The sequence below is a fragment of the Pelodiscus sinensis genome, chromosome 2 (assembly GCF_052426305.1).
Source record: "Pelodiscus sinensis isolate ZL-2025 chromosome 2, ASM5242630v1, whole genome shotgun sequence".
Lineage (NCBI taxonomy): Eukaryota > Metazoa > Chordata > Testudines > Trionychidae > Pelodiscus > Pelodiscus sinensis.
Genome location: NC_143053.1, coordinates 152,259,975 through 152,279,064, shown reverse-complemented (window position 1 = coordinate 152,279,064; position 19,090 = coordinate 152,259,975). Strand labels below are relative to the sequence as shown.

Sequence of the window (19,090 nt, the reverse complement as noted above, 5' to 3'; positions counted from 1 at the left end):
GTTGACATTAGCATCTTACTCAAATTTTCATACCTTTTCTCACACTGAATAGTGACTTGTTCCACAAGTGGTCCCCATTCATTGGCACCAAGCCCCCACTTGCCCCCAGCACCTCTGGCCTGCTGACAGCCCTGCTGATCTACTCCTCCCCTCCCTCCCACTGCCATAAAAGGGGAGGGCCTAGAAAGAGGCAAGGTGGGGTAAGGCTTGGGGAAAAGTGCAGAGTGGAGGCAGAGTGAGGGCAGAAAAAGGTGGAGTGGGGCAGAACTAAGGATGGGTAAGGGGAGGGGGCCAGATGTGGGAGGGGAGGTCGAATTGGCCCCATTGATTATCCAAGGGATATTACAAACTGGACTTCTCTGACCTTCCCATAGATTTTTAAACTTATTTTAACAGGGTGTAAGGCTATGTCTAAACTACGAGCCTCTTCCGCAAGAGGAAATGCAAATCATAGAATCATAGGACTGGAAGGGACCTCAAGAGGTCATCGAGTCCAGCCCCCCGCCCTCAAGGCAGGACCAAGCTCCGTCTACACCATCCCTGACAGATGTCTATCTAACCTGTTCTTAAATATCTCCAGAGAGGGAGATTCCACCACCTCCCTGGGCAATTTATTCCAATATTTGACCACCCTGACAGTTAGGAATTTTTTCCTAATGTCCAATCTAAACCTCCCCTGCTGCACTTTAAGCCCATTACTCCTTGTCCTGTCCTCAGAAACCAAGAGGAACAAATTTTCTCCTTCCTCCTTGTGACACCCTCTTAGATATTTGAAAACCGCTATCATGTCCCCCCTTAATCTTCTTTTTTCCAAACTAAACAAGCCCAGTTCATGAAGCCTGGCTTCATAGGTCATGTTCTCTAGACCTTTAATCATTCTTGTCGCTCTTCTCTGTACCTTTTCCAATTTCTCCACATCTTTCTTGAAATGTGGCACCCAGAACTGGACACAGTACTCCAGCTGAGGCCTAACTAGTGCAGAGTAGAGCGGCAGAATGACTTCACGAGTTTTGCTTACAACACACCTGTTGATACAACCTAGAATCATATTTGCTTTTTTTGCAACAGCATCATACTGTTGACTCATATTCAACTTGTGGTCCACAATGACCCCTAGATCCCTTTCCGCCATGCTCCTTCCTAGACAGTCGCTTCCCATCTTGTATGTATGGAACTGATTGTTCCTTCCTAAGTGGAGCACTTTGCATTTCTCTTTATTAAACTTCATCCTGTTTACCTCTGACCATTTCTCTAACTTGCTAAGGTCATTTTGAATTATGTCCTTATCCTCCAAAGAAGTTGCAACCCCACCCAGTTTGGTATCATCTGCAAACTTAATAAGCGTACTCTCTATCCCAATATCTAAGTCATTGATGAAGATATTGAACAGTACGGATCCCAAAACAGACCCTTGAGGAACTCCACTTGTTATCCCTTTCCAGCAGGATTTAGAACCGTTAACAACTCCTCTCTGACTACGGTTATCCAGCCAATTATGCACCCACCTTATCGTGGCCCTATCTAAGTTATATTTGCCTAGTTTATCAATAAGAACATCATGCGAGACCGTATCAAATGCCTTACTAAAGTCTAGGTATATGACATCCACCGCTTCTCCCTTATCCACAGGTGCTCATTTGCATATGTCATGCTCTCATTTGCATTTCCTCCTTGGATAAGGAAGAAAAAAGGAGGAAGAACGGCTCTTGCACAAAAAAGGGGGGGTTTGTGCAAAAAGGTGCTGTCTATACAGCGCTTTTTTGTGCATAAGGGATCAGAGGAAATACAGATGAGAGCACAACATATGAAAATGAGCACTCCATTTGCATTTCCTCTTGTGGAAGAGGCTCATAGTTTAGACAAAGCCTAAGTGTGGAGTAAAGAACAATTCCACCTTTGGTTCAAGGGGGAGTGAATCAGGCCACGATGTCATGCAAGAATATACCAAAAGACAAGGTAGCAAAATACTTATTAAGCAGTAGTGATTTTTGAAAAATGATACCCAAGTAAAAATATCTGGTTATTTACGTATTACCATACCTAGCACACATTTCTACCACAATTATGGTTCTCAGCTTTTGCTGCAAACTGGCATAATTCCAGTGACTTCAGTAGAACTATTCCAGTTTACACTGCTTGAGGATGTGTACCAATATTTTTAATACAGCTCATAAAACATTGGAGGTAATAAATTATTTCCTTTAAGCCTCATATTCACCTTTTAAGGCCTTTAATATAACAACTAACGTCACAAATTCTAATTCAGGACAGCACTTAAACACATTTAACTTTTAAATTAAGATTAAAATTGTGCATCAGTGCCTTTGCTGAATAGGGTTTTCCTGGATCAGGATCATTCAGAGGCTAATTGTGGACATTCAGACAATGCCTGGTTGTTAGATTGGACCTATTGTTTCCCTAGGGGATATATTTGTTGTGTTTTGGCACCACGTTTACATATGCTGAATTCTGCAGGAAATCAGTTGAAGTTTTGCCTGAGTAAGACCCAGTGGATCTAATATTTCTTCCTAACTCTTAAGTATTTTTCAATCAAGAACAACAGCTATGGAATTGGAAGGCCACACTCACTATTCCAGTGTCTTTTGTGGAGATGGTGTTGATTTTTTATGGAAAGACACCTTCATACTGCTTATGTGACAAGCTTCCCAATTAGTTATTTAAAAGGAAGGAGCCATTATTCCCCTAGAATACAGAAGTCTGGCCCATTGGGTTGTTATTGCCAATACAGGTGGATTTACATGCCTATTTATATTTATCAAAATCATTATCAGATCTGCAGCATTTTTAAAAACATTTTTCTGTTTTTTTAAGATAAAGGTGATTTTTATCTCAGTGACTTTTTTTTTTTGCAGTGCCAGCTCCATTATACCCCACTTTCACCACCTTCTTCATTCCCCCCACTAACTAACACTATTCCACCATTCTATTCCAAGATGTACATGACACATTTTTGTCCTTATAATATAAGTCCTATATAATGTATAGAAAGCTGAAGAGGATCCCAGAAAGTGAAAGGAAACAGCTGGCTGACACTAAATGCAACCCAACAGAGGTAATACTGGTGGGATGAAGGAAATATTTTGAAGAACAACCCATCATTCTCCATTACTGGTGACCTCAGATAATCAAATCACATTGTAGCCCAGGAGTTCTTTTGGACTCTCCAATGTTTGTGGACAATCAGGGTACATCTACACAGCAGGGCTAAAAGCCAAAATAAGCAATGCTACTTGAACTATGTCAATTGCGTAGCTTAAGTTGAACTAGCTTATTTTGGCTTTTGGCATTGTCTACATAGCAGGAAGTCTGAGAAAGAGTGCTCTTTGACATTATGTCACAATAACTACTTATTATTCCGAAATAACATTGCTGTATAGACGTACCCTAAAATAGCTATCAGTTCCATAAATGTTTTCTTTCATCTGTGTCTGGAAGAAGGCTAGGTCCCCTAATTGTGAAACAATAACAAGGTCAGAGTGATCCATGTCTTTGTGATTTACAGGTAATGTAATTCTCTATACTTGGGAATAATTGCGCTGACCTTAGAAAAGCTCCAGATCATCTAAAATGGATCAATCAGTTTCTTTATTGTTAGTTAGCTGCAGTTATCTCTGGGAGACATGTGAAAAGCTGCGAGATCTGAGCTGTAGTAACCACTAATAACAGATAAAAATAATGTATCTCTGCTACAACATAATTACGGCAGAAAGAATAAGTATAATTTACAACACAAACAAATGAAACCTGTAAACAGGTATCAACTTACACTTTTTCCTTTGGCCAAACTCTAAAGTCTTTATCTAGTTTGTATTTGTGATTGCTTAGGCAAATTTCTACTGCACTTGAATCAGAGTGAATATGTCTGATCAAGGACTGAGTAACAACTCCGACTTGGCCTTCTGCCTTTATGTTTATTTAAATAATGTCCTGTTGTTCTTTGGTAACTCAAGAACATGTGTAAGTACAATTGTCTCTATTCTCATCTAATTTCCATCAGCATGATACATTCACTTTGCATCTTGAGGAGTCATTTATCTCTGTGCAACACAGTAGAGAAAGAGACCCCTTAACATAAAAAGAATAAAAGAATAAGAATTACAGGCAGTCCCCGGGTTATGTCAGTCCAACTTAAGTCGGACCCTCCTGCCCCAGGGCTCTGCCCACCCACAGCATGCACCCCTCTGTATAGCAGTCTGCTGCTTTGGCGGTCAGAAACAAAGACAGCCAAAATTCCTGAGCTGCCTGCATTTTATCATGAGAATCCCCTCAAAACTGTACCACTTCCAATGCTACATACACACTTAATACATGGAACCAACCCAAAATATTTTTCCATTTTCCTCACCTGCAGAGTTCCTGTAGGCTATTTCTATGCCTAATTCATTTCAGTCTCAGAATATCTTTTGAAAATGTATTGGTAAGACTAGGCTTGATTTAAGCTACCATGGGCTTGATTTATACCTTACATAAGCAGGCTTGTTTTACTATAGCTTGAAAAATTTGTGACAGCAGGAGGATTTTTCAAATAATGCAGGGATGCATGTTTGCATGTAAAAGATTAGGGCTGAATCAGTGTGTTTCAACTGATTAAGCTAGGAAGAGATTCTCTATGGGGCAAAAGGGATATGGGGTCAAAGCATGCTCTAGCATTCATCAGCAGCTCTCCAGATAGACTCTACTCAAGTAAATGGAGTTACTCTGGATTTACCACGCTGCGAACAAGAGTAGAATTTGGCAGTGAGTTTCTAGAAGGACAAATATGGTGCTCTCTTAAAATTCAGAACAAACAGTAAGTTAGATGATGAAACATATTAAGCAGGGTGTACTCCTACTAATGCAAAGCTTACCAAATCTCAGGCACTTGGGATAGGAGACTTCTTTTTCCTTTTCACTCTGATTAGCTTTTGTCTCTTTTTTCTATCAAGCACTGCCACGGAGATTAACAGGGCTTGTATGATGTCATAAGTATCTCGTAAGTAATATTATAGTTATTTATGATCCCATTCATGCCTGAAAGCTTTTGTTAAAAAAACCTGGAGGGGATAACTTCAATTTTCTGTGTCATTCATTTAAAATGAAAGTTGATAAGATCTATAGCTGATGGAAAGAAGAATACCATTTTTTTTCCCTATGGCAAGAAATTGGAAATGTTTAAGTGGATGTCTAAAGTGCCAGCACCTTGTAGTGTAGGGGAAGGACTGTTGCAGGTTAGGGCTGGTTAGTCTAGTTACATCCAGTTTGGAATTCAGAGAGTTGGAGTGTTGCTCCAGTTTTTAACCTCTCTTTCTAATAGCAATGTTGTTTACATTGTACTTTTATATATCTTAAGTACATGTTGTACTCATGAATTGACAACCTTGGTGACTAACGTCATGACTAGCACAGAACAATATGATACACAGAGCTACAATGTAGTTTCCCTAAATTAGCATTTGTTCCAATCATATACTGGAGGAGCTTCCATTAGAATATGGAAGTTGTTTTCCAAGTCCATTCAGTTCTTAGGATTTTTGCTGGGACTGTCAATGTGTGTGCCACCTGTGATGAAAACTCCTATTCCTTAGTTACCAATACCACCAAAAACAACAATCTGGCATTACTGGACCAGGTGACCACTGGTGAAATGCTTTGTGTCTCAGTCCCTGTAATTCAACTGAGCCATGGAATCTCACTTTACTTATTTTAATACCACTATTCTACTAACTCTCCTCAGATGTATAAATTCCTTACAAAGCCAAAACTCATTCTAGTACTGACACTATTTTAAACAGTAATTTTTAGCCCTCTTTCCCTGAGCTCTCATATTCTGTAACACAGATATAATAGGTTATTACCAAAATAAAGCTATGCCCTTTACACTGTGCTGACTGACACAAAATGAGGTATTCCACCAACAGCTGCACTGGTGAAAAAGAGAAAGAAAGACAGACTCTTCATCCACTTACATCATTTGGAATAGTAAGCTCATGTGAACTGGTTGGAGTAGTGGCATCCAATCCTGTATTCAGGGGACAGAGGGGAACACATTATGCTAGTTGTTTTTGAAATAAAGGGAAGACACAACAAATGATGCTTAAAAGAAGGAAAATGTGAAAAAATAGATAAAAGAGAGTAGCAATGAAAAATACGGAACTGCTAGCAAAAGAAAAAAGAAAGCAAGAGATGCAAAAATTGAGAGGGTTGGACTGACTTTAAATTTTTCTCATTTTAATTAACCTTTAACCCACCAAAATAACAAATGTCACAGCAGAGTTCATATTGCTATAAAAAGTTTCTAGAAAGTGGATGGTTCCACCTACAAATAATGATGAAATTTATTCTATATACATTAATCGTCAAAAATGAAGAGTTGTCTAAATTTTGACCGGTCTATCAGAAGCACTGGATTACACAAAATAAAAAGTGGAAATCTAAGGTAAACAAAAAGTAAAATATGAAAAGAAAACTGATAAAATAAAGATGGGGAAAATAAACTAAGAGAACTTAAAATATCCATGGGATTAGTGATGTTGAAGAAATGTTGTAAAGAACTTTTTTTGGGGGAAATGTACAAAATACTGGCAGTTGCATACATTTGTTTTTAAATTGGGTGGACAAAAGGAAAATGCTTAGAAGAAATGCAATTAGTGCTCTAACACTCAGTATAGTTACGGAAACATACAAATCACAAATATAACAAGGAAAAGATTAAGGAGCAGCATGTTAATGACAAGAAGAAAAACAAGGAAAATATAAAGCCAGGAAAGGTATTTTATAATTATTTGCTGCTATTTTATCAGATACACCATGTAGAAGCAAATGCTGTTTTGTGTCATTTTTCTTTCTTCCTTTTCCATTTTTCCGCATTTCTGTATTTTTTTCATAACTAGCAAAGATGGAAAAGGAATAGTTATACTCAGAATACCTTATTTAAATGCTCATGTTTGCATTAATTGGTTTACATAGTGTATGTTTATTTACACCATGTGTATTTACTGAACACTGCAGTCCAAAAAATATATAAACAATTAAAATAAAGTGAGTGATTAAGTTTTTCACAAAATTGGATGTATTTGATAAAAATGTTATTACTTGCTATACAAAATATGTACCAGTGTATATTTATTCATATCTTGGGAAAATCTCGAATTCCAAGCAATATTTACTGAAACAAAATAAACTGTACATGAAACTGATTTAATTGAAAGTTTATCTAATTTCAATCCTCTTTTCGAAACAAACAAATACACCTAACAGGCCTTCATAAAGATGGTCTAAATTTAGAAGACCTTAATTGAGCAAAATACCATTACTTTCACTGAGAGTTTCGCACAATTAAGAACAGTGGTATTTTTATTCCACTGAGAACAAGAATACTGGAGGACAAAAGGAATTTTTAGTGTATAAGGGATGCCAGTTTAAGCCCTTAGTTGTATGATAGAAATTTTTTAATTAATCTGTAATGATTCTGTAAATACATTTTCTTTTGTTAGATTTTCTCTTTGTATTTTTTTTCAATACACAATACAAAAACAGAAGTCCCACAAAATTCATTTGATCAAGTACTTTAGGTAATACAAACTGGTACATACTATGTGGCGCATAATAACTTTGCATAGGAATAACTAAAAGAAACTCAGGTTCTTTAGCTGATGGCACAAATTAAGCGGATTATATTAAAATAAATGGAACAAACAAAGCACAAGAATTTAGTTATGACAAAAACAAACTAACAGAGCCACAGGGGAAAAAAATGAATATTAAGGCGTGAAAACAAAAGGATCATTGGTCATTGCCCACATTTAGTATTAAAATGATGTAATGACCATGGGAAACAAAGCTGTTAAGAAGAAGGACATCCCAGGGGGTCATGGGTACGTACCAGGGAAACCAGGGGTGGTCTGCCCAAGGGGAGTAAAGGGGGGATGCTGCATAGCCAACTGGTGAAGCTTGGTCAACTGCAGGGCAGGATGGGAAATTAGAACTAACCAATCAAATGGAATTATTTCAGAGTAGAGAAAACCATCTTACATGTTTTAAAACTGGATTAATTAAAATTAAAAAAAAGGTTTAATCATTCATTCTATTCTACTGTATAGAAAAACTGGTTAAAATGACGTCTCTATTGTTATTACATGTAATGGCTATTGTTAATATTAACTACTTTTCTGTAGAATTACATATTAAAAACTCAAATACATAACATGCATAAAAGACCAAAAAATGTCATTTGTAACTGGGCCATTGTACTTTCTAGCAATTACTACCAAAGTTATCCAGTAAAGCTAACATTTGTCTATATGGTACACTTAGGGGTACACTGTTAAGTACAGGCATCTACAGGCATGTCTTAATGTTAACTGTAGAAAGTAAATGCTGCCCAGAACAAATAGAGACAGAGAGAGAGAGAGAGAGAGAAAGAGAGAAAGAGAGAGAGATGGGAGTAATTTACATGCGCTGAACTCACGTCTGGATGAGGGATGGCATACTGCCCCTGAATTGTAAATGCCTGAAAATGACAAGGAAAATTAAAGATACATATCAGTCAAATTAGACAATAAATACTCCATTCTCATCAGGCCCAGAGAACCTTGAACTGTTTTCCAAATCTATTTGAAAACCCATTTCATTACATGTTAAGGGAAGCTTAATTTTCTTGTGCCGCTTTGGCAGCCACCCAGCATAGGAAGTCACATTGTGCCTCTCAGGTACAGCCCAGTGTGGGAGGTGTTGCAAGGGGCACTGGAACAGTGAGTGCTCCTCCAGGCATAGCATCCCAGGCAGGCATGTTTGGCCACATTCTACCGCCAGGCCTTGTCTACACTCACTACATCGAACTCAGAGGGCACCCCCACTAGTGTCCAGTACTCCAGCTTTTGCGAGGAGTAAGGGAAGCTGACGGGAACATTTGCTCCCATCAGCCTCCTGCTGTGGGGATGCCACCAAGCTGGGCTTAAGGTAAGCTGACTCTAGCTACATATTCTGCATAGATGGAGTTGTGTACCTGAAGCCAAGCTGCCTGGTCTAGTGTAGATATGGCCTCACTGCGAGAGAGAGCAGCGTTTGGCCAAATGCCGCCAGGCACATAGGGTAAGCAAGCACTCTTCACCTCAAAGGTCTGACTTGATGGGTGTGTGCGGAAAGGGAGTGGCTGCTGGACTGGCTTGGAGATGTCTTTGCGCTTAACTTCAGGTGGACCTACAAAGCAATGTTTTTTCAGCCTCCCAATCCCCAGTGTAACTGATTCCTGCCTGTCTTCACCACACCACCCTGCGCAAGTCTGGCCTAAGGATTTCAAACAGATTCTTGGGGATAGATTCCAAATTAATTTTCTTCTTTTGCACAGAATCAGATTCTCAACGGTGATCCAGCCCTTTGCTCCACTCAAGCAGTGCATTAAGGTTGGCTTCTATCTACTAATGGCCACCAGGCAATTTTTCTGGCACTGAATGAAGGAAGCCCCTGTACCAGCCATCCTCTGCCACCAGCAAAAGGGCATGTCATAGGAGAGAAGAAATAAAATAGGAGGGAAGAAGTCACAATGCTGTGGCTACCCTGTATTGCTGTGTGCCAGTAGCGGTAGTTAGAATAGCATCACCTCTCTCTTGCTGCCTCTACTCAATTCTACAAGGTAGCTTAAAAACAAACCTATACAAAGGTTATAATTGTCTGTTACACTCTGCACAGCTTTCCCAAAAGGGATAGCCCAATGGAACATTTTAATGTGTTTGTGCTTAGACGGCAGGGAAAACAGAAGGGAAAATGATAATTTATAAATATTTGTACAGACAATTATAAACTGAGAACAGAGCTCATTAGTTTAGATTGCACAATGCTTATTGGTCAAGAAGGTCTCTGAGAAAGAATTGAATGCTCTGGAAATTACAGGACAAATGAATGGAGTTTAATTTAATGCTCTAGCAGCTTATTAAAGATTTCTACACCAGCCCTTCTCTTCTTGAGCAGGAACAATTTGTTTATTTAAAAATTATTTATAAAGTCAGGCCCCGATCCTGAAAATACTTATGCCTGTGAGTAGTTATGTGCATGGCCATTATGTGCATTTGCAGGTCTGGGAGTAAAACCAGGCAGGAACACTTTGATAAATTGTGACTTAAGACCCTGATCCAAAAAAACAGAGAAGAATATTCCCACCAAGAGCAGTGTAATTTAAAAACAGGCTGAAAGTTCAGCATGTGTTTCAATGTTTTGCTGAAGAGGGTTAGACTTAAGCATATGCTTAAAGTTGAGCACATGCTTAATTGTGTTGTTGAGTCAGGGTCTTAAGCATATCTTCCAGCATGTGAGTTGTCCCATTTCAATCATATTTAAAAATTCCACTGGATTGGGGTCTAATGTTGTGGGCAAATCATTTGGATGGAAAAGCACTATGCTACTCCTTTGACTTCTGGCCTAATTCAGCAGTGTTCAGTCTGAACTTAGCTCTATGTCTACTCCAGTAGAAAGAGCACATGTCAGACTGTGTAATGCTTGTGGGCAGGGCTTTGACCTCTCTGTGGCTGAAATGAACCAAGCACATTTGGAGAGTTACTAGAACATAAATGATAAATAAAAATAGTTGACCAAATAAGTGGAAAGAGTAAACAGTCTCTTTGCTTTCCAAATCAATAAAGTCAATGGAAATTTTGTCACTGACTTCAGTGAAACCAGGAATAGTCAGTCCCTGTGGTTGAACTTTACCTTGATTTACAGCCTTTGAACTCAATGAAGTTGAATGAGGGGTAAGTCAGGACATTGCTAGAAGTGAGTATTTTAGGGACAGGGTAATGTACCAAAAATAGGGGCAGACAAATGGGATGGAACCTTCAATTTGTTTCTTTCAGAGAAGGTTGGTGTTTTGAGATTATTATTATAATAATAATAATTATTATTATTTTAAAAACTGCATATACTAGATTTTACTATGGATCCGAGCTAATAGAAAGGCAGCATTGTGTTCCTCTTCCTTACCATTCTGCTATAATACAAAATTGAAAAAAAGCACAGAGGATTAAAAAAAACATTTAAAGTAGCAAAAGCCATGCAAAATCCCATCTTGTCATAGTAGGAGTTTGATTTTTGGGGGATAGCTTGATATGCAGACTGTATTTTAAAAACTAACAAACCCCAAAGCTTTCAGATTAACCACAAAATACTTTGGAATAGGGATGTTAAATGTAGTTTAATCAACAAACAGACTCATTGATGGATTTTCCATCAACTAGTCAAATTAGTCGATAAGTGTGGAGCTGCAGTGGGGAGCTGTTGGGGTTCTGCCTTTTAAATGTATAAAGAGCCTATTGGCTCTTTATACATTTAAAAGGCAGAGCTGCAGCATGGGGAACCCTGCACAAGCCGGGAATCAGCTGTCCCGGCTCGCGCTGGGTCCCTCCTACTGCGCTTTAGCTTTTTTAACGTATAAAGAGCCGACAGGTCCATCCAGCAGCTCCGCACGGCTGAGACCATTTTATTTTGTTTTCAATAGTCATTTGCACACAGGATTTTTTAAACAAAATTAACCACCTAATATGCATACTATATTTTTACTCTAGAAATAAAATCCATGAGAAAACCTCTTTTTGCTCACTCCCAAGTCCACTTCTATAATTTACTGAAGAATTTGCATAAGGGAAGAGACTAGAGGGTGAAAGGTACACACAAAATATCTCAATCATCTATATTTTCTAGAATTCAGCAATCTGTTGTACTATATGATTAGACAAAAATTCAATGTCATTTTCTAACTCTTGAGAACATTCTAGTCCCTACTGTTAATCTTCTTTTATTTGAGTAATTTGTTATGCACCGAGACAATCTTTGCCAATAACACTATTTACAGCATTGCTACTGTGAATCACTGAGTACATATTCATCTGCTTTAGAGGAGATTACCACACTATAAACTTAAAATGTGTCTGGAGTAACTTGCTCTGTGAATGTTCACAGTTAACAGAGATCAAATTCTGGAAAATTTAACTGAAATTTAAATTCTGTCAGTTGAGAAAGTAGGTATCTTGCTCTGAAGGAAACCAATCAAAGTAAGAGCAGTAGATATAGAGAGCAGGAATTAATATTTAGTTAGATTTTTTTCCCAGACTTTGCCATGAAATACTTCAGCTAATGTTGACTTTGTCAGCAGTCTACTGGACAGTCCAATATAAAAGACACTGACACTTTTGTAAGCTGGCTGGTTAGTGTTATCAAACAATGATGTTGGGAAACCTTTTAATCCACAAAGGTCTGACTTGCTCTTTGATACACATAGCCCTCAGCCTTCTTATCAATCAGTAGCTCTACAGAGCCCCGAGGTGCTCCAAATGGGTGCTCTGGCAGCTCCAGATGCCATCTGTTTCCACATCTGTCCAAGTGAGGGAGTGATTTGACCCTCCAGGAGAGCACTCTGAATATAGTAAGTGTAAAGCCTCTCATTTGGCTGTAAATAAGCTATTGTGGAGAAATGTTCTAGGTGAGTTGTTGGCATGTCAGCTCACGCACCACATCAGTATTAATGGACATGGCACATCTAGATAGCCCGCAGGCTGTGCGAATTGGTGAGATGCCTGTTTATCAAGAGGGGTACTTTTCCGCATTAGATGATGATAGGGCAAGTTGCAGTGAAGTGCCAGTTTTGTGTGCCTGTTACAAGGCCATATCAAAAGGGAAGAAAAAGATACGTTGTACATGGGAACACCATAGGAGGGCTAAAAGTGGGTGGGACCCATAGTCATATAGGTTGAAGGAGCAGCAAGGAGTGTGTGAGTGTGTGTGGGGGCGGGGGGAGAGGGGTGTGTGGGGGCGGGGTGTGTGTGTGGGGGCGGGGGGACAGCCATACCTCTACCATTGAAAAAAGGAAACAACAACAAAGCTTTCGATATGGTATAAATCAGGCTGTGTAGAACAGGTGGAAGTTCTGCAGCACAGGGACAAGCTACTACTCTGTGTTTGTATGGTGCCTACCACAATGGAGACCCTTTCTTTGTTGGTCTGTAGGCAGCACTGTAATAGTAAAAATAATTTTTACTGAGGAGCTCATGATTGGGCCCTATGAGATATTATAATTATGAAAAATTGACAATTTGGAGAGCATCGCTTGAGCAGAAGCTGTGTACTTTGTGATCACATGATATGTTTTGTTGAAAGCTTCTCTATACTGTAAATTAGTTCATAAAACCAGTGAAACTGTTACTTAAAAAATAATAAAAAGGTTTGTTCCATTAAAACATTTCTGATTTTGGATACCCATCTCTTCATGACAGAACAAATCCATTCCTTACTGCAGAAGCTAATTTTAAATCTTGGCAAAATACCAATTGTCTTATTTTCATTTCTTTTTATTGTAGACGACTACAAAGTTATACACTAATGTACTGGTAGGTAGCAACCAGAATAACACTGATGCAGTTTCTCATGAAGGTGACATATTCTTGGCAACATTACTAGGACGTTCCATTTAGCGGAAGATACACTGAGAAAAAACAAGTCAAAGCAACACAGTGCCAGGGACGCTGAAATGAACAGGGTACAACTACCAGAGGGTCATTCAGTAACAGTGCAGAATACAAGTTAAAAGAAGCCATTGGCTTGTTTTCATTTTAGGTTTATAACATAATTCTCCTTTTCTGTAAGCAATAACTACCCACATTGGATAAAACACATGCATACTATACCAGGCAAAAACGTGTAAAAGGTGAAAACTAACAGGCGCTGGCTGAGGTTGGGCCAAGACGGTGTGGTTTCCAGCTGAAGCCAAAATGGTGTCTGCTCTTACCTGGCCACCTGCAAAAATGATAGGTGCAGAGGCAGGTTTGGGACGATAGGGAATGGTGGCACCTTTGGGCGGGGACTGAAAACAAAAACATATCAAGATGTGGAATTAAATAGCTCACATAAAATCATTTTTTACTTTCTTCACCTCAATCAGCAATTGCATTGGTCCCATTCATCAGTGTTCTTTCCCATGGGCCTAGATCCTGCACCCAGTGAATTCAGTGGAATGAAGTAAGGTCAGGGGAATGAAGTAAGGTCCTGACTGCATAGCCAAAAGGGAAATGCAGACAGGTTTTGTTTTGTTTCCACAATAATTTGGTAAAGTTGCAAGGGATCAGGAAATGAATTTAAATTTCATGGTACCTAAAGAAGTCAGATGCCAGTTCTGAAACTTGTCATGTCAATTTTAAGGGATAATCTCCCCAGCGTTCTCTCTTGGAGCTAACCTGTTCCTAGAGAACAATACATTCAGCTGATTACCCTTTGTGCACTGGCACAAAGCGAAGTGTCCGGGCATAAAAGTGACATAAGAATGTTCAGTCTGCGCTAGAGTCACAACTCTCATTGAACGCAGGTGATAGATTACGTGGGCCCCATCCAGCATTCCTCTGACCTCAGTGAGAAGTCATGACTAGTGTGGGCTACTTCCACTGTCCTCAGTGGGAGCAATATGGGCCCTCTTCTAAGTGATAGGAGGAGAAAATTGCTCTGAGAGTTAGCAGATAAAAATGTGACCAGTAAATACTTGACACACAATTATCTTTATAGAGACTAAGACAGACAAAACAGCCCTGGGAACAATCCTGTAAAACAGGCTTCACGTTATCCTCATATTGCCTGGCACACTAGAGTCCTGACCTCTAGGGACTACTGCAATGACCTGCCAACAATAAATAACATTTCCACATCTCTATGATTGATTATTTGAATTTAATAAAGCAGTCACCATTGCCAAATTAAACACATTTAACAAATTCAACATATTTTTATGCATACTTTAATGTTTGAAGAAGCAAAATGATCATTTTCTCCTAGTCTTCATACTGGTGATTTGCATTGCTATTTTATTATCTCTAAAATGAAACAAGTTCTGTTTTCTGTACTGTTTATCTCCAAAGGAGAATGGCTCAATATGAAGAAAATGACTGTCTGGCCCTAGTTTGTGTCTGCAAATAGCTATGGGTGTAATTAATATAATTTAGATATCAGACAACTGCCTGCATCCACAAAGCAGGTAGTTAAGTGACTAGGTGACGTCAATTGCATGTACTAGTAATGGGAGATGCAAATTTGCTCCTGGAGTTATTTGCATCTGCAAATCTGTGAGAATAAGATGAGAAGTAAAAGGACAGGATTAAGACCTTTTCAAAATTATACCCTTTAAGATATGTTCTAAAATCTACATGCAGAGAGATGGATTTTTTATTTTTAAACAGTTTATTAATTCTTTACAAAGTTATACCGCATTCTCCATGACAAATAAACTGAAACTGGTTTTCAGCATGTTCTTAGCGTTGTGCCATGTTTTTTATTAAAAGATGCTACCTTCAAATATGCACATCTAATGCCAAATGAAGCAATAGTCTCTTATTTGCAAGGCAAAATTTGTTCTCTACAATAATAGTTTATTACATTGATTTTTAGTAGGTTGCATGCTTTTTTTGGTGTAGAGTGATTGCTATGAAATAGATAGGAGTTATTATAATATAGTATCAGAGACACCATGCATCCTGTTATATTGTGATTAAAAAATAATTGTTGGACATCCAACATCACAGTATAGTTGACTAGATCTAGTGGAACACTTTTTTTTTTTTTTTTTACAGAATGTTTTTCCCATTGGAAAATTCTAATTCAGCAAAATTGAAATGTTTTGGAGGAAAATTATTAATTTTGTCAAAATTTTCAAAAAGAAATAGTCAGATAAGTGATCTAGGTGAAGCTGAAATATTTTGTCTCTACCTTATTGTTACATTTGGTTTCAATAAGGTCAAAACATTGTGTTTTGATAAAGTTATATTGTATTATATTAATAACAGATTGTAATGATATAATAAAAGTGACGCAGTCAATATGAAACATTTTGACCTTAAATAAACAAAGCGATGACCTTATTGAAATGTTTCAACTTTATCAAAACCAAATATTTCAATAAGGTCAGCATAAAATATTCCAGGGCATTCGGTTTCAAGAAAAATTCTGCAATTTCTACTTTTTATCCTGATTTAGGGCAGGGCTTGTGTTTTTCCAAAGTTTCTACTATTGACCCTTAAATCACAATCCATGTTGAAAGGTTGGTAAATAGACCCTCCTCTAAGGGCTTCATCTGTGAGGCACTGGGCACTCTAAGCACCAGGAGTACTGACAACAAGTCTTGAAATCACTGGGAGTTGAGAAAGATTTGCATCTTAAAGAATCAGGGATTAAAGAGGGTGGCAGGGGATTTGAAGGAAATGAACATGATTTCTGAACGTTATCAGTATAAACCTCAATGTTTTAAGTGCTCTCTTACCTCTAGCATGACCACACATATTTGTTTCACACACTGTATAATGGCATCCGGAGTGCCAGATATAGTTACTGCACGTTCTGTTGAATTTGGCAACATATCCCCAGCTACTTGTACCTGGGCCCCTGTGGACTTAAGAAAAAAAATCAACAAAACAAACATTAGTGCCATAAAAATGCCTCTGCACATTAGAAACCATTTGTTCACTAATAAAAAGTAATCTGAAAAAGCACCATTGTATCTAAAACACCCCTGTTTTTTGCTAGTGTTATGCTGCATATATAGCATGGAAAACTGCCAGGAGTGTGGATTTGTGTATGTAGATAATATTTGCAAGTATTCTCAAGGGTAGAAAGTGTAATTATCAATGGTTGTTAAATAAACAAACTGGGATTTTAACCTCATAGTTAATCTCCCGAACTTGCTGAAACAGAGATTGCTGTAGATACAATGGAAAAATATGAAAACTAAGGGTGTTCAGAATCATTATGACAATCATTAAAAAATAATTGCTGATGTCTGAAGAGCTTCAGCTTCCCAAATGAATTCTAGTCATGGATGGGTGATTCCTTAATGAATTGATGACTGTGATCATTTTACTGAATGAAATTTGGGTCTGCTTTATACTCTGGAATATCTCATCATAAAGCAGAGCAATACGGGAGCACTTCTAAATGATTATTAGTGTTGATTAAACATATGCACATCATCAGCTTCTAGTTCAGTAATGCACCTAACCATATAATGAGCCATCTTTTTTCTCCTTCTTGATCTTGACACTACTGGTTCTTAGTAAAACAACAGAACAAACCAAAACCAAAACTTGAGGCCAAAATCATCCCTGGTATAATCCAGCAACAATTCTGCAAACCTTTTTCAATTGATGGAAAAAAAACACAACAAAAGCCTATTCTATTGAATTACTATTTTCATACATTATACACATAACCTATTTCTGATCCTGATATGTGGATACAAACGATTTTGCCTTGCACTGATTTTGTGTCAGTCAGTAAGGAGTTAATTTAGTTTGCTGTTGGCCATGCACAACACATCTTAGTCTTTTTTCCAGAGACTGATTAAATTACTGATTACATCTTCTGTTCACTAGTGCTGTTTAAACCCAGAATATCAATTATGGGTCCTTTAATATGCTTTGGAATGTCACCATAATTTGATCAATCTGTCATGCCACTGTGGGTTTTTTTTTAAATCATACTTTAAAATACTGAGGCAGACTACATGTTGCTGCTGGGTACGCAACTGAGCAAAAAATATAACATCTATCATATTGCTGTTGCTCAATATATTACATGATGATGAGATTAGAATGCATCTTGAGAGGACTGATGATCCTTTTTCATCTGGGCAGTAGCGACCATTTATAACAAAGTTTTTAGAGTAACAGCTGGCTTAGTACAAAACCCACTGGGCTAACTACTGCTCTCAGTTCCCTGTGTGCCATTCAGTCACTCAAAATAATCTTTGCAGTTCACTGGCTGTTGTGGAACGGCATGTGTGAAACTGAGAGACAAACTGCTGTTCTCTTTAGGTTTACAGAAAAGGAGAGGGAGTTCACACTGTTCTTTAGAACTAATAGAAGAACCTATTGGCCAAACAGCATTCTTTCACTTAGTGGCATTAAACCAAAGGCAAGTATGTCTGGAGTTTACCCATCATGGTAATCATTAGAGTCTTCCACTCTCAATAGCTTGATTGATTTTAGATTTTAAAACATACATCCTAGGAGCACCATTTTAAGTTTTGCATCTCCGGAATATTTAAAACTTCACAACAATCAACAATCATATACAGCCACTAAAATCCACAGCTGATCATAGTTCATTCCAACCACACAATACACTTAGACTTCAGTTAAATTAACAAGCTCCCCCTACCTCTCATGCATGAGAAAAAACTCATGAGCCTTGCAGTACAAATGGAAAGTTAATCAGCTGGAGAATCAGAAGGAAGCATGTTCCAGAAGTAAGGAGCCCTCAGAGAAAACACCCTGCTGCTTGCATACTTTTCTATAATGAGAGATGCCCAATTTGATTGCCTCCGTTGGCTGCAATTGCAGTAAAATGGAACTAGAAGAAAGGCAGACTCACAGCTCACCCAGATCCAAACCAATTAGGGCTTTAAAAGTCAAAACAACATACTGAATTCCATCCAAAAGTGTGGCTTTGTAAACCAATGTAATGTTTTCCAATGAGAAGCACTTCTCCTCCTAAATGTTGTCACCAGCGCTTTCCAGCTAAATGAAAATCTTCACAGAAAGTGTCTGTTTCTCTCTCTCAAACAAAAATTCAGATTTTCATTTAAAACAAAAAACCCTCAAGAATGTTGGTTTTCAACTTTCTATTTCTTGAAGGAAAATTCAAAAATTTCTAGGACTCTCCTCTCTGTCTTTTCCCCCATTTTTCTACTAAATCTCATTTGCAGACCTTAGACAGCACAATGTTACCTTCAAATGGCATTTTTACCAAAAATCTTTCTAGGAATTTTAAAGATGACAATTAATTTGGGGATTTTATCTACAATTTATTAAAAGTATGTTTTCTCTGTGATTCACACATACAGCTACACTTGGCAAGAACATGAAGAGAAACAAGATGTGCATCCAGGAGAGGAGAGGCCCTTAAAATAGTGGGCAAAAAGCACTGATTTTCCCTGGAAATGAGAATCATCCCCAGAATCATCTGTGGCTGCACAATTTGGGCAATAATGAAGTCTGGGTACAAATGAAGGAATTTAGGGGAAAACTGAAGAGCCATGGAATTTTGGCAACTGACTGCTCTTTTTACCCTGACC

The 19,090-nt window shown here is 38.2% G+C and overlaps 1 protein-coding gene across 10 annotated transcripts in view; it reads right to left on the bottom strand.

Moving 5' to 3' along the window:
- LOC102455363 (poly(rC)-binding protein 3-like) overlaps nucleotides 1-19,090 on the bottom strand; it is a 693,079-nt gene that overhangs the window by 17,030 nt on the left and 656,959 nt on the right. For 8 of the 10 annotated variants that reach the window (XM_075921612.2, XM_089776482.1, XM_075921617.2 and 5 more), the window contains 5 exons: nucleotides 16,280-16,408; nucleotides 13,700-13,843; nucleotides 8,468-8,509; nucleotides 7,883-7,958; nucleotides 5,967-6,019 (listed from right to left, as the gene is read on the bottom strand). In XM_075921612.2, the coding sequence (XP_075777727.1) occupies nucleotides 5,967-6,019; nucleotides 7,883-7,958; nucleotides 8,468-8,509; nucleotides 13,700-13,843; nucleotides 16,280-16,408 (444 nt within the window). The remainder of the gene's footprint in view (nucleotides 1-5,966; nucleotides 6,020-7,882; nucleotides 7,959-8,467; nucleotides 8,510-13,699; nucleotides 13,844-16,279; nucleotides 16,409-19,090) is intronic. The other 2 variants (XM_075921620.2, XM_075921627.2) reach the window with 1 other exon arrangement.